The sequence below is a fragment of the Biomphalaria glabrata genome, chromosome 4 (assembly GCF_947242115.1).
Source record: "Biomphalaria glabrata chromosome 4, xgBioGlab47.1, whole genome shotgun sequence".
Taxonomy (NCBI): Eukaryota; Metazoa; Mollusca; class Gastropoda; family Planorbidae; genus Biomphalaria; species Biomphalaria glabrata.
Genome location: NC_074714.1, coordinates 21625855 through 21641422, shown reverse-complemented (window position 1 = coordinate 21641422; position 15568 = coordinate 21625855). Strand labels below are relative to the sequence as shown.

General features: G+C 39.8%; 1 protein-coding gene across 1 annotated transcript in view; it reads right to left on the bottom strand.

The window, feature by feature from the left end:
- Window positions 1-15568, bottom strand: part of LOC129925746 (universal stress protein in QAH/OAS sulfhydrylase 3'region-like) — a 74342-nt gene that overhangs the window by 25603 nt on the left and 33171 nt on the right. The window contains exon 2 of the mRNA XM_056026086.1: window positions 6545-6625. Within this exon, the coding sequence (XP_055882061.1) occupies window positions 6545-6625 (81 nt within the window). The remainder of the gene's footprint in view (window positions 1-6544; window positions 6626-15568) is intronic.

The window sequence follows — 15568 nt, the reverse complement described above, 5'->3', positions numbered from 1 at the left end:
AGATGATTACGTCCTACGCGTCATGCATTTAGTCATGCATGTTAACCAATGACTTAAATTCAGCCAAGTCACTGGTTTTCCTGGCTAGCTCAGGCAACCCATTCCATGCTCTAATAGCACTAGGGAAGAAGGAGTGTTTGTACAAATTTGTCCTAGCATATGGGACGAGGAATGAGCCTTTATCTTTGTGTCTTTCAGAGTATTTTATTAAATTTCGTTTTTGTATTTGAAGATTATGGTTCAGTGTTTTATGTATGATTGCTACTTTACTTTTGAGCCTTCTGTCCTGAAGGCTTTCTAAATTTAGTGATTTTACTAAAGGTGTTACTCTAGTCAAATGTGAATATTCGTTTGTTATGAATCTCACTGCTCTATTTTGTGTCTGTTCCAGTTTCTTAATGTTTTCTTGAGTTGAGGGGTCCCAAACGGAGGATGCATATTCTATTATTGGCCTAACCAAGGTTAAGTAACATTTTAGTTTTATGTTCTTATTTGATTTATAGAAATTTCTTTTAATAAATCCTAATGCTTTGTTTGATTTTTTTGTAGTTTCATCAATATGTGGATTCCATGATAGTTTTTCATTTATTATAACACCTAGGTATTTTGCGTTTTTAGTCTGTGATACTGGTTTGCCATGAATAAGATAAGTGGAATTAATTTGTTTTAGTTTTTTTGTTACTCTTAACAACTGACATTTTTCTGGGTGGAAAGACATACTCCAATTTGATTCCCATTTCTGTAATTCATCTAATTCTCTTTGTAAAATATCTGTGTCCTGTGTTGTTTTTATTGTTCTATATATTATGCAATCGTCTGCAAATAATCTGACTTTTGTTCCTGCGGTAATGCAATTTGGTAAATCATTTATGTAAATTAAAAATAGTAGTGGACCCAAGACTGTTCCTTGAGGTACACCTGAGTTTACTGTTATCGGTGTTGATTTAGAGCCATTTATTATTACAGTTTGTTCTCTCCCTATCAGAAAATCTTTAATCCACTGATGCAGTGAACCATTAATGCCGAAATATTTTAATTTTTTTAAGCAAACTATGGTGGTGAACTTTGTCAAAAGCCTTAGAAAAATCTAGTAAAATAGCATCTATTTGTTCACTATTATCTAAACCTAATGAAAAATCATCAATTAGTCCTATTAGTTGTGTTTCACATGATCTATATTTCCTAAAGCCATGTTGGTATGGTGTGAGGACATTATGTTTGTCTAAGTGGTTTATGATGTTGCTACATATTATGTGTTCTAGGATTTTACATGTGATGCTAGTAAGTGATACTGGTCTGTAGTTTCCTGGGTCAGATTTTTCTCCTTCTTTAAATAGGGGGTGACATTAGCTTCCTTCCAGTCCTTTGGTACTCTGCCCTGGTTAAGTGAAGCCTGAAAGAGTATTTTGAACACTGGGGCTAGCTCATTGCTTAGTTCTTTGAGTAATCTAGCTCGAATATCATCAGGTCCAGAAGCTTTATTTGGTTTGGTGTTGGCTAATAGTTTTTGAATTCCATTTTCTTGTACTACTATATCTTCTATGTTGTTTACTTGGTTCAAATTCAGTAATATGTCTTTGTCTCCTGGGGCTGAGAATGCTGATGCAAAGTATTTGTTTAGAATGTTTGCTTTAGTTTCATTATCATTATGTATTATGTTATGTTCATCTTTTAATGGCACTACGCCTGTTGTTTCCATTTTCTTAGACTTAATGTATGACCATAGGTTTTTGTTGTTGTCTTTAGATATTACATTGTTTATGTATTCACTCTGCAGCTGTCTGCTTACTTTTTGGGTTAAGTGTTTAATTTTTATATACTTTTTGTAAACTCTTTCTGCATTAGTTTCTTTAAATTTTCTATATAGGTTTTCCTTCTGTTTACAAAGCTTCTTTAGTCTATTATTAAACCAGCATTTATTTATTTTGTTTGATACGTATTTAGTTGGCATATGATTTTCTATAATGCTTTTAAGATGGTTTTTAATGAAATTCCAGAGGTCATCGACTGGTTGGTTAATGTCTTTTTCTAATAAGAATGTTTGTTGAAAGTTTAATGCAGCTTGGTGTAGTTGTGTTAGGTTACATTTATTCCAGAGTAAGATTTTTCTTTTGGGTTTTGTATTGGCTACTGCTTTTATCTGACTGTGTATTTTTATGATCTCATTGTCTGATAGACCAGGGATAATATCATAATCAACTACTAATCCAGGTCTGTTGGTTAAGAAGAGATCTAATGTGTTGTTTAATCTAGTTGGCTTTTTAATGATTTGATCTAAACTTAGGTTGTGTAAAGTTTCTATGAAAAGCTAATTTATGTCCTTAAGGTTTTTGTGTTTATCTATGGTTAGTGTTTTCCAATTTATATCAGGTAGGTTGAAATCACCCATAATCCAAAAAACTGCATTTTTATTTGTCTCTTTAAGTGTAGTAATCTGATTACATAGTTCCTGCATGTATTCTAAACTAGAATTTGGTGGTCTGTAAATGCTGCCTATTATTAGGGATGTTGAGGTGGTATTAATTTTACAAAATGTTGTACTATGTACTTGTACTTACTATGTAAGTATGTGACCTTTTATTTTATCTTCAACACATTGATTGGCACTGGATAGATCCACATGGAGTTGGAGCATAAAGGAAGGGTCACGGATTGCAGATGTCATACACAACGGAAGCAGAAGGAAGGGTGAAAATGCAACGGCGCCTGGTCATCACATATGCCCAGCCTGCGATCGCAGCTGTGTATCAAGGATTGGCCTCTTTAGTCATACAAGAAGTTGCAAAGGGAAAGGATCCACAGAACACATTGCTTATTATCAACGGGATATATTTACGCCTGCGTTGAGTGTTTGATTATTTTCCTCAACCAAGCGTTGAGATGATTTAATCTAGATCTACTGGAGCGATCGGATCTTTTACAAAGATCTCTAATCATCTGTTCTCTTACTGGATCTATGAATATATTTTACTGTATAATATGCCAGTGTATTTTAGTGACGGCATGTGATATACCATTTGACCTAAGGTATTCACTGTTGTTGTAATTTTACTTATATTCAACATCACTATGTTGTGACTAAGATTTGATCATTTCCCCCCCCCCCTTTTTATTTCTACATATTTACCATTTCAATCATATATGATTTATATGAGATTGCCCTCTAGAGACATGTATCTCTCTTCCTTTAGGTTGGTTTTATTACCATATATCTTTGTTCAAATTTAAACATGTTGCTTACTTGTATGACGTTTCTAAATACGTCATGTCATTTGTCCGCTGGTTATTTCCCTTTTATTTTGTTTGATCATTGTATGTAATGTTCAAGTCCCAAGCTTAAACCGGTGGTTTACTTGTATGATCTTGGCATCTTTGCTTATCTTTGATAGCCTTAGGCATCGCATAATGTAGTTATTCCCACCGTTACGCATTCTGTCAAATGTATTAATTAAACGGAATGAGCTCTATGCCTCACATGCACAATCTGATTGATTGCATGGTATAAGAGAGTTCCTACCTATTGCCATGAGGAAGTTTCTAAATGCTTCTTTCTTTTCAGCCTGGTTGTTATTGGTGCTGCAATATTACGCACACTAAGCGTGCAGTTTTTATCACCACTAGATCACCACGCGAATGGGTCTGAAGCATCACCAAATCTGAGCCAACAACGACAGAACTCCCCACCCCTCCTCTGTCAGCAAGAAGGAATCTCTGTAGTGCCCACTACAAACGACCTAAAGCCCGGTGCCCACTACCCATTGCTTACGGTCCAATGCCCAGAGACTTGCGCAGTGTTAGCGCCTACTGACTAGTGTCAAATGCCCACTACCTTTCCCACCTTTCGCTGCGGACGACAAGCTTCCAAGAGTCAACCTCGTCCTTCTACAAGTTAAAGAAGATCAGCCCTGAGTCCATCCTGCATCTACTACACGGATGAGTCCAGCGGCCAACCAACCAGCAGTGAAAGATAAGAAACAAAAATAGACACTTATCTACTCCTCAATATGCAATCTATGATAAGATAAATCTATCCCATTGTCAATCCAATACCCAAATTATTTTCTTTTATTAAATAATTCATATATTAAATATATATTTGGTTCATTTTCTTCTCGTTGTTAGCCCGTAGTGTGCCTGTTCAAAAACTTTCTGATGTGAGCAGGGAAAAATTCAAAATTTACTTCCCTTAGAGTAAACGAACCATTATCTTTTTTTTTTAAAAGGAAAGCTCAGAATTTGCGCTATTCCATTTTAACATTATTTTCGTAAAATATTATAAACTTCGTTATAACATAATAACATAAAAATTTTCTCTTGTTGAGAACTTAAACAATTTATGCTTGGTAATTTGCACGGTCACGTTACTTTACATATAAGTTGTCCTGGTCAGAAAATATACGTACTAACAGAAAGTAGACTGATAGTTTAATGGCGTGAAAGCAACAAAAGCTACCCACTTCATCGGGTCCTGACCTAACTACAGATCTCCTGCTAAATCTCCCCGTAACACTACATCCTCGTTACAAAGAGAAGGGTTAAAGCAAAGTTAAACAAAGAGAACGATTACAAACAAAGAAACTAAAGAAGGTTCCTATGTATAAAAGAGAGAGATGAAACAAGAGTAAAACAAAGAGAAATCAGAGATGAAACAACAAGACGAAAACAAAGAGAAATAGTGAGAGAGGGGTGGGGAGATGTTCAAAGATGTCTGTAGCTTAGCAACCGCTCTAAAAAAAAATCACAAAAGAATATTTTTAAAAAATCTTGGAGCTTAACTATTGCCATCTCCTAATCTCCAGTGTAATTCTTTAATGTTCTAATGACTCAATGCATTGAATGTGACACACAACGCCAAGCTCTTGTTAATGCACACAGGGATCTAGCGCTTAACAACTTTCTAAATGTATCATCGGGTCCTTTACAACAGCCACTGTGTTCTATCTAAATCTACAACATCAGAAGAAATCAATGGAGTTAAGAGTGAACTAGTTTACTTACGAGAGTCTAGGCCGCAGGAGAACAAAAAGAATGTTAGCAAATGACTTCTTGGTATTCTCATTCAATGTACATGAGCAGAAAAAAGAAACCAATATGTATAGAGTGGAATTTGCTTCTTGTCTGAAAATTGACAACTATGGTTTAACCATACCAATGTGACTATAGTAATCTTAACGCTAAACCCACGAAAATATGTAAGCCTAAACTTATACCTAATAACCTAATCCAGCCTCTTCTTAGAGACTACAATAATGATAATCATAACAATAATAATCATTAATTAGATTCCCAGTAAACTGATCTTAGTTTTACATTTTGGTTGGTTCTTCAGTACTGAAAAAAAAAGTGCACTCAACTTTTGTTTGTATACCGGATACTGTTTATACTATTGCGTCAAAGGTGGCTATTAAAAAAGAAAATGTGGGACTTAAAACGATTTGATTGAGGTCTCACTTGATACTATACGCTTTGGAAAAAAAGTGCGAAATAAATTATACAAAAGTAATCAATGCCAGACTTACCTCCCCTCGAGGGATTGAAAGTAAATAGGTGAAACATAGTCACACTTATAAGAGAAACTAACAAGTTCATTGTATTGGTATCTCCCACAAGTCCCCGTGTTTGAAAACAATCTCTTTTCACTATAACACTATTACAGTTGAGAATTAGACATTATAAGATAAAGTACTTTAAACAGATACACTCACCAACTAACCTGCGAAAACAGATACACTCACCAACTAACCTGCGATCTTAATAGAGACTACATACAGTTTAAAAGAAAAATACAATTGATAGCAATTTTTGTTATACATGTTAAAATCTAAATGTAAACATTTTGCTCTCTTCTATTGATTTAAAAAGAAAAGTTCAATGGATAGATTTGGTCTCAAAAACTCATTGCCTTGAGATCTTCCTGGGGTAAAGATGATTAAGTCAAGCAAGACTTAAACTATACATAGATAGTGTTTATTATGTTGAGTTTTTAAAACTAGATATAAATATGTAAATATAGAAGCAGTACTCACGAGACGAGTCTTAGCCGCATGAACAGAGTACATTAAACAGATACAGTCAAGACAGCTTTTTAAACATAGTTTATAGAGGTACACAAAATATAACGAACGAGGCTCTTATAAAAAATAGTCATAACATCGATATCAGAGAGTTAACACAACCAGTGCCGGGTTTAAGCTTATTGACACCTCAGGCTTTCTAATTCAAAGATATCAACGTTTTATTTGAAATGACACGTTTGGAGGAAATAGTAAAACTACATATTGAATTCAACGTTTGAATGTCATCTTTAAAATATTACAATTTTTAACTCTGCTAAACCAGGCTCTTTTAATTTACAGTTCAGTCCCCGACTTTGTAAAACCGGCACTTTTTTTTTTTACACAAAAAATTACATGAATACATTTACACTCGCACACCCATGAGTAAATCAAAACAATAGAACAATTAACAGAGTATACTGAAAGCTGAAATGGAGACAATGAGAGATCCAATGATGACCACTCACGACCCACTCTTGTCCACTCACTTGCCATTGTGAAGTCATAGGTTTCAGGGACGTGGATGAGCAGCAGGTAGTCCCCTTCCTTGTAGATGTGTTCACAGTACCCTGGGGGGAGGAAAGAGACATGCAAGCGTGAGCGAAAGGTGAGGGATGAAATCACATGTAAGTATTGCATGCGTTTATAGAGGTTAGCATAGAAACTCATCTTTAAAATCACAATTATGTATCTAAAGTATACCGGAACCAGTAATTGTGAACATCTTTTCCTTACTATCAGAAGACATGTCAACTGTCACCTGTGAATAGTGTCATGATAGTGCACTAAATTTATGAATCAATTTGGCTCCAATCATAACGAGCAATGAACTCCTTGATAATAGTGTGAGGTTTCAGAACTACGCAATTTTGAGAGCCACCAAAAATCAGAAGCTTCATAGGCTGATAGGTTTTAATTATGGTACTTGCCATTTGAGTCAAGTCTGAACTTCATTAGGATTCAAAACTAAACTACTAGATGTCGTTATCGGCAATCCTTCTATACAAATGTCGCATCTGGATTTATGAATCCCTACTTGAATTATTGAAGTAAAACTATACCGAAAAATAAATAGCAATTCTCTTTTCTTTTGTTAACTTTCTTTTTGTGTTCAGGAGTTGCTTCATAATGAATATATTTCCATTGACTATAATACGATGGCGTATTATTAATTAATTTTTCTTCACGACGAGATTAGATCTTCACCAAAGAAATGTTTGATCCCGCGATGGCTTTTCGACGCATTGACGAACAGTAAATTCATTACTTGAAATATTTATTCTGCAAAACGGAGATGTGGTCTGCAGCATCCAATTATGAATGATAATTATAGAAAAACAAAGAAGAACAAATAAAAAAAAACATGTATACTTTACAACAAGGATGTTACTTCACTTAAAGGGCCCTCTTTATCCGCTGGCACTATGTCTGTGTTTATATTTGTCAACCCCACTTTTTTTATATTTTTACTGAATCTTGACCATTGTTTCATAATTTGTTTGGTAATTTAAGTAATGTCCCATATCATTGCATCACTATCACTAATGTAAATCTATATCCACTATGGTACAAATATGCTTGCTGCAACACATGAGAAACATAATAATAATAATAATCACTTCCGATAAAAAATTGTCAAAAAATTATTTTTTTTTTAAATCCCATGGTCTTAGGCGACCCTTGACAAAGGGTCATTCGACCCACAAAGGAGTCGCGATCCACATGTTGAGAACCACTGGGTTAGAATGTTGATAAATGTAATGCTAGAAGTAAAGGATTGAATACAGGTTTTATTCGTTGATTGCAACAATCATCTCCCTTGAGATTTAGATTTTCACTTAATTTGTTTTTCACCACAGACTTCAGGACTAGACTGGAGTCGCCAAGTCTATCACCCAGCAGTCAATGTCTAATAGGTAGAATTCTCTCTCTCTCTCTCTTATCCCTCTCTCTTTTTCTTTCTTTCTATTTTTCTCTCTTCCTATTTTTCTCTCTTCCTTCACATTTCGTGCACCCATGTTTTCTTTATCTCTGCCTGATTGCCGACAGATCACCGCACTGCCCTGCTAAACTTCCCTTTCTAAACTCCACTGGCCAATGCGGTCATGAGCAGAAGAGGGAGCGAGAAACTGAGACAAACGTCCATTCATCCCACGTGGGAATCGTTGCCTCGAGACCAGAGCGAGGACGATGTGTGTGTGTGTGTGTGTTTGTGTGTGTGTGTACTTGAAGAGGGGGCGGTACAAAAATGTAGGCTATTACAGTCACGCTTGAGCTTCTTTCTAAAACTTACTATACTCTTACACCACTAACTCATGCAGGAAGATTGAATATATCAGAGTGAGAGGGGTGAGATAATTCCTGCATTTTATAAAATATTTGTAAATAATTGTCAGTCGTTGACCTCCTTTATAAATTTATTTATTATAATTTTTGTTTGCGTGATAATATAACTCAAATAGCATCACATTGTGCATGTGGTTGAATATTAGAAACTAGCCGACCCGCGGCGTAGCATACGCCGCTATTTAGTGACGGCTGAACACTTCCTGAAAGACACAGTTGTCCAAAAGGGGTGGGTTTGGAACTTTGGGCAAACGACTGTGTGCACATACCTGGAGAGTGAGGAAGGCGCGGATGTGGGTAGGAGGGGGGCGGGAGGAGGGTTAGAGATTCGGGTGCGTGCGACATGGTTGGGCGACGTAGAGAATAATATTTACAGAAAAGATTACTTGTTCTCCCCCCCCCCCCCTTTTTTTTTCTGAGCCGCGCTCTCTGTCGCCGCGAAAGTTACATGGAGTAACTCTAGTCCGACTTGCAGAAAAAAAATAAGTTTTCTTTCCATGAGTTTTTCATCGAGGGTTATAGAGTCGGCGTGCGTACGTGGTGTGACGTGAGTTTGGGCGACGTAGAGAATTATATATACAGATGATCGTTTAACCCCTACCCCCCCCCCCCCCACTACACTTACGGAATTAGTAGTTTCGCTTCATTCTTTTTTTTTTTTTTTTTGTTATATAGGTGTTGGTCTCGGATTGGAAAAGGGGGGGGGGGTTCAAAACATTCCATGGCTACATTCATGGAATTTGTTAACCTAAGTTTTGGTTTAGTGTTTTGTTTCGTGGCTGGAGGATGTTCCTCAACACCATCCCTCCTCCCTGAATTTGGTAACGGTAGTTTGCTTTATTTTTTTCAAGTCATGAATTCTCGTAGATTTACTTTATTAATAGAGCCAGCTATTGGTAGGAAAACATTCTGCTCAATAGTTCTGAAAAGGGGGAGGGGGACAATGATACACGAGTCTTCCACCTCCTCGCTACGGCCATATAATGAGTATTTCGTTAGGTTTTGCTTTTTAATTTTAGGTCATGCTTTGATGTTTTACGAACTATTGATATTTTACATTCCAGCGTTCCGTTCTAGACGTGTCTCCAAGCTAAGGAATTGTAATATTATGTCATTCATTAAGAAGATTTCAAGAACCTACAGCGTTTTTTGTTTAGTCCTATCTAGATCTATTTACTTATGTAAACAAAATATATTTTTACGAGCATAAATTATGGACAGTGAATAAGAAAAGACATAATGTTCTGTTAAAAGTTCCAGGTTAGCGGTGTGTTTTTTTAAGAAAATATTTTGTAAAGCTCTGTTCTAATACATACACACAGAACACAGAGTCGTTTCACAAGGCAGAATGGATGTATACGTCTCACAAGGCACAATGGATGTAAACGTCTCACAAGGCAGAATGGATGTATACGTCTCACAAGGCAAAATGGATGTATACGTCTCACAAGGCAGAATGGATGTATACGTCTCACAAGGCAGAATGGATGTATACGTCTCACAAGGCAGAATGGATGTAAACGTCTCACAAGACAGAATGGATGTATACGTCTCACAAGGCAGAATGGATGTATACGTCTCACAAGGCAGAATGGATGTATACGTCTCACAAGGCAGAATGGATGTAAACGTCTCACAAGACAGAATGGATGTATACGTCTCACAAGGCAGAATGGATGTATACGTCTCACAAGGCAGAATGGATGTATACGTCTCACAAGGCAGAATGGATGTAAACGTCTCACAAGGCAGAATGGATGTATACGTCTCACAAGGCAGAATGGATGTATACGTCTCACAAGACAGAATGGATGTATAAGATTCCTATCACATGCACTTTGATCTTTTCTCACGTACTTTAAGTTCATTTATTTTTGAATGAGAGAGACATGTATAAATAGCTGATGCATCTGAATGATGCTTAATAAAAGTATTGTTATGATTAAAACGTTCATCTGCCTTTGGACTTTAAGATGTGATGGAATAATTTTATTGGTCCAAACAAATGGAAATTCCGTTTGACATCCATTTTCCACCTCAAAGTTACTAAAATAACAATATAGATGTAGATACGAACAACATTATGAAACATTTGCACAAATACAAGCGTACTTACGATCAGCGCCTTATTTTATGTACTTCTCTGTGACAAGTGACCTTGAGACAATCTGACTGAATGTGACAAGTGCCCTTGAGACAGCCTGACTAAATGTGACAAGTGCCCTTGAGACAGTCTGACTAAATGTGACAAGTGCCCTTGAGACAGCCTGACTAAATGTGACAAGTGCCCTTGAGACACCATGACCTAATGTGACAAGTGCATTGAAACAGCCTGACTAAATGTGACAAGTGCCCCTGAGACACCATGACTGAATGTGACAAGTTCCCTTGAGACACCCTGACTGAATGTGACAAGTGCCCATGAGACAGCCTGACTAAATGTGACAAGTGCCCTTGAGACACCCTGACTGAATGTGACAAGTGCCCTTAAGACACCCTGACTGAATGTGACAAGTGCCCTTGAGACAGCCTAACTAAATGTGACAAGTGCCATTGAGACACCATTACTAAATGTGACAAGTGCCCTTGAGACACAATGACTGAATGTGACAAGTGCCCTTGAGACAACCTGACTAAATGTGGCAAGTGTCCTTAAGAAATCCTGACTAAATGTTACAAGTGCTCTTGTGACACCCTGACTGAATGTGGTAAGTGCCCTTGAGACAGCCTAACTAAATGTGACAAGTGCCATTGAGACACCATTACTAAATGTGACAAGTGCCCTTGAGACACAATGACTGAATGTGACAAGTGCCCTTGAGACACCCTGACTGAATGTGGCAAGTGCCCTTAAGACACCCTGACTAAATGTGGCAAGTGCCCTTAAGACACCCTGACTGAATGTGGTAAGTGCCCTTGAGACACCATGACTAAATGTGACAAGTGCCCTTGAGACACCATGACTAAATGTGGCAAGTGCCCTTGAGACACCATGACTGAATGTGACAAGTGCCCTTGAGACAACCTGACTAAATGTGGCAAGTGTCCTTAAGAAATCCTGACTAAATGTTACAAGTGCCCTTGTGACACCCTGACTGAATGTGGTAAGTGCCCTTAATACAACTTGACTGAATGTGACAAGTGCCCTTGCGACAACCTGACTAAATGTGGCAAGTGTCCTTAAGACACCCTGACTAAATGTGGCAAGTGCCCTTTTGACACCCTGACTGAATGTGGTAAGTGCCCTTTAGACAACTTTACTGAATGTGACAAGTGCCCTTGATACACCATGACTAAATGTGACAAGTGCCCTTGAGACACCCTGACTGAATGTGACAAGTGCCCTTGAGACAACCTGACTAAATGTGGCAAGTGTCCTTAAGAAATCCTGACTAAATGTTACAAGTGCCCTTGTGACACCCTGACTGAATGTGGTAAGTGCCCTTAAGACAACTTGACTGAATGTGACAAGTGCCCTTGAGACACCCTGACAGAATGTGGCAAGTGCCCTTGAGACACACTGACTGAATTAGTCTATTTAGTTATATTCAAACCCCAACTAAATCAACAAAAAAAACAATGACCCTCTCCATTCGAAAGTTCCAGATCTGTCCTACACTCCAAGTGCTACGGAATGTCTTGCGCGCTGAACTGGTTATCTTCAATTCTCATCATTCCCACAACCCATTCATTCCTCACCGGCTTACAATACCCATGTCCTTTCTAAGTTTTCCTACACATAACAAGCTTCCCCTCGCACACCCAACCAGCTTTCATTTAAACACCCAACCAGCTTCCACTCGCACACCCAATCAACTTCCACTCGCACACCCAACTAGCTTCCCCTCGCACACCCAACCAGCTTCCACTCGCACACCCAACTAGCTTCCCCTCGCAAACCCAACCAGCTTCCATTAAAACACCCAACCAGCTTTCATTTAAACACCTAACCAGCGACCTCTCGAACACCCAACCAGCTTCCCATCGCACAACCAACTAGCTTCCCCTCGCAAACCCAACCAGCTTCCATTTAAACACCCAACCAGCTTCCCCTCGCAAACCCAACCAGCTTCCATTTAAACACCCAACCAGCTTCCACACTCAAACACAACCAGCTTCCATTTAAACACCCAACCATCTTCCCCTCGAAAACCCAACCAGCTTTCCTCCCCACAATTAACCATCTTCCACTTGCTAACCAAACCAGCTTCCCTCCCGACACCTAACCAGCTTCCCCTCGCACACCCAACCAGCTTCCCCTCGCAAACACAACCAGCTTCCATTTAAACACCCAACCAGCTTCCCCTCGCACACCCAACCAGCTTCCCTCCCCACACTTAACTAGCTTCCCCTCGCACACACAACCAGCTTCCCCTCGCAAACTTAACCAGCTTCCACTCGCACACCCAACTAGCTTCCCATCGCACACCCAACCAGCTTCCCATCGCAAACCCAACAAGCTTCCATTTAAACACCCAACCAGCTTCCACTCGCAAACACAACCAGCTTCCATTTAAACACCCAACCAGCTTCCCCTCGCAAACCCAACCAGCTACCATTTAAACACCCAACCAGCTTCCACTCTCAAACACAACCAGCTTTCATTTAAACACCCAACCATCTTCCCCTCGAAAACCCAACCAGCTTTCCTCCCCACAATTAACCATCTTCCCGTCGCTAACCCAACCAGCTTCCCTCCCGACACCTAACCAGCTTCCCCTCGCACACCCAACCAGCTTCCCCTCGCAAACACAACCAGCTTCCATTTAAACACCCAACCAGCTTCCCCTCGCACACCCAACCAGCTTCCCTCCCCACACTTAACTAGCTTCCCCTCGCACACGCAACCAGCTTCCCCTCGCAAACCCAACCAGCTTCCCTCCCCACACTTAACCAGCTTCCCCTCGCAAACCCAACCAGCTTCCATCCCCACACCCAACCTGCTTTCCCTCGCAAACCCAACCAGCTTCCCTCCCCACACCTAACCAGCTTCCCTCCCCACACCTAACCAGCTTCCCCTCTCAAACCCAACCAGCTTCCCTCCCCACACTTAACCAGCTTCCCCTCTCACACCCAACCAGCTTCCCACTCAAACCCAACCAGCTTCCCTCCCCAGACTTAACCAGCTTCCCCTCGCACACCTAACCAGCTTCCCTCCCCACAACTAACCAGCTTCCCTCCCCACACATAACCAGCTTCCTCTCTCAAATCCAACCAGCTTCCCTCCCCACACCTAACCAGCTTCCCTCCCCACACCTAACCAGCTTCCATCCACACACAGAACTTGCTTCCCTCCCCACACCTAACCAGCTTCCCCTCTCAAACCCAACAAGCTTCCCTCCCCACACCTAACCAGCTTCCTTCCCCACACCCAACCAGCTTCCCTCCCCACACCCAACCAGCTTCCCCTCGCAAACCCAACCAGCTTCCCCTCGTAAACCCAACCAGCTTTCTCTCGCTAACACAACCAGCTTCCCTCCCCACACCTAACCAGCTTCTGCTCTCACACCTAACCAGCTTTCCTCCGCACACCTAACTAACTTCTCTCCCCACACCTAACCAGCTTCCCCTCTCAAACCCAACCAGCTTCACTCCCCACACCCAACCAGCTTCCCTCCCCACACCTAACCAGCTTCCTCTCTCAAACCCAACCAGCTTCATTCCCCACACCCAACCAGCTTTCCTCCCCACACCCAACCAGCTTCCCTCCCCACACCTAACCAGCTTTCCTCCCCACACCCAACCAGCTTCCCTCCCCACACCTAACCAGCTTCTCCTCTCAAACCCAACCAGCTTCACTCCCCACACCCAACCAGCTTCCCTCCCCACACCCAACCAGCTTCCCTTCGCACACCTAACCAGCTTCCCCTTGCTAACCCAACCAGCTTCACTCCCCACACCCAACCAGCTTCCCCTCGCAAACCCAATCAGCTTCCCTCCCCACACCTAACCAGCTTCCCCTTGCACACCCAACCAGCTTCCCTCCCCACACCTAACCAGCTTCCCCTCTCAAACCCAACCAGCTTCCCTCCCCACACCTAACCAGCTTCCCCTCGCAAACCCAACCAGCTTCCCTCACTACACCCAACCAGCTTCCCCTCTCACACTTAACCAACTGCCCTTCTCACACTTAACTAGCTTCCATTACCACACCTAAATAGCTTCCCTTCACAAAACCCATCCCTTCTACCGACCCTCGTCCTTTATTTACCAATTGAATTAAAACCAGACCCTGGCAACAGTTCCATAGGAAACAAGGTTACAAAGACAGTTTGTGTGGACACAAACTCAAAATCGGTCCCCTAAGTAGTCCCCCCCCACTCCACAGGCAGGTAAATAGGCAGATTTCGTATTTTCAGAAAGAATATGAGAATAAAATTCTATCAAAAGCAAATAACAAAGAAGAATGGAGAAAGAAGGTTGAAAGATCTTGTGTGGTGCCCCAAAGGTGCAGCAGACCAAGGGATAGGTGAAAGTGTAGGTGAAGTTAGATGTGAACCTGGCCAAGCTGATGTCATATAATGATTATGTAATTGATCTAATTGTTTTTGTAAAGAGTCAATCTCTTATTCAAGCCTAGAAAAGAGAATCCTTCAGTTGGGTGTATTTCCGTAAAGATAACAAGTACTATATTGTTCTGTGCTGAGTTATGATTCGTAGTTATGGTTCACGCGATAACATGTAAAACTACTTTTTAATTGTTTTAAACTATGTTCCACTTATATGCATACTCAATAGATTTTGGTCTCTTTAAAAAAGTAAACATTAGTATGACAGAAATGACCTAACTTTGCAATACAAGTGTAACAAAAAAAATATTTTTTTTTTAAATAAAAATCTAAAACCGTTTGCATAAATGTGCTAAAAAATGTAAAGAGTCACCTCACTTAATAAATAACTCCCGTGTTTGTAACTATTAATAGCAGCAATAGTAATATTAATAGTGCTAAAAAAATACAACTTTGTGATAGATAGATAGATAGATAGATAGATAGATAGATAGATAGATAGATAGATAGATAGATAGATAGATAGATAGATAGAAAGATAGATAGATAGATTTTATGCAAAATTCAAAAAATTGAATTATTTGCTAAAATCGTTAAAAGACGTGAGATATTGTATGAATATAATTGTATGTAGACTTTGCGTTTCGGTTGAGTAAA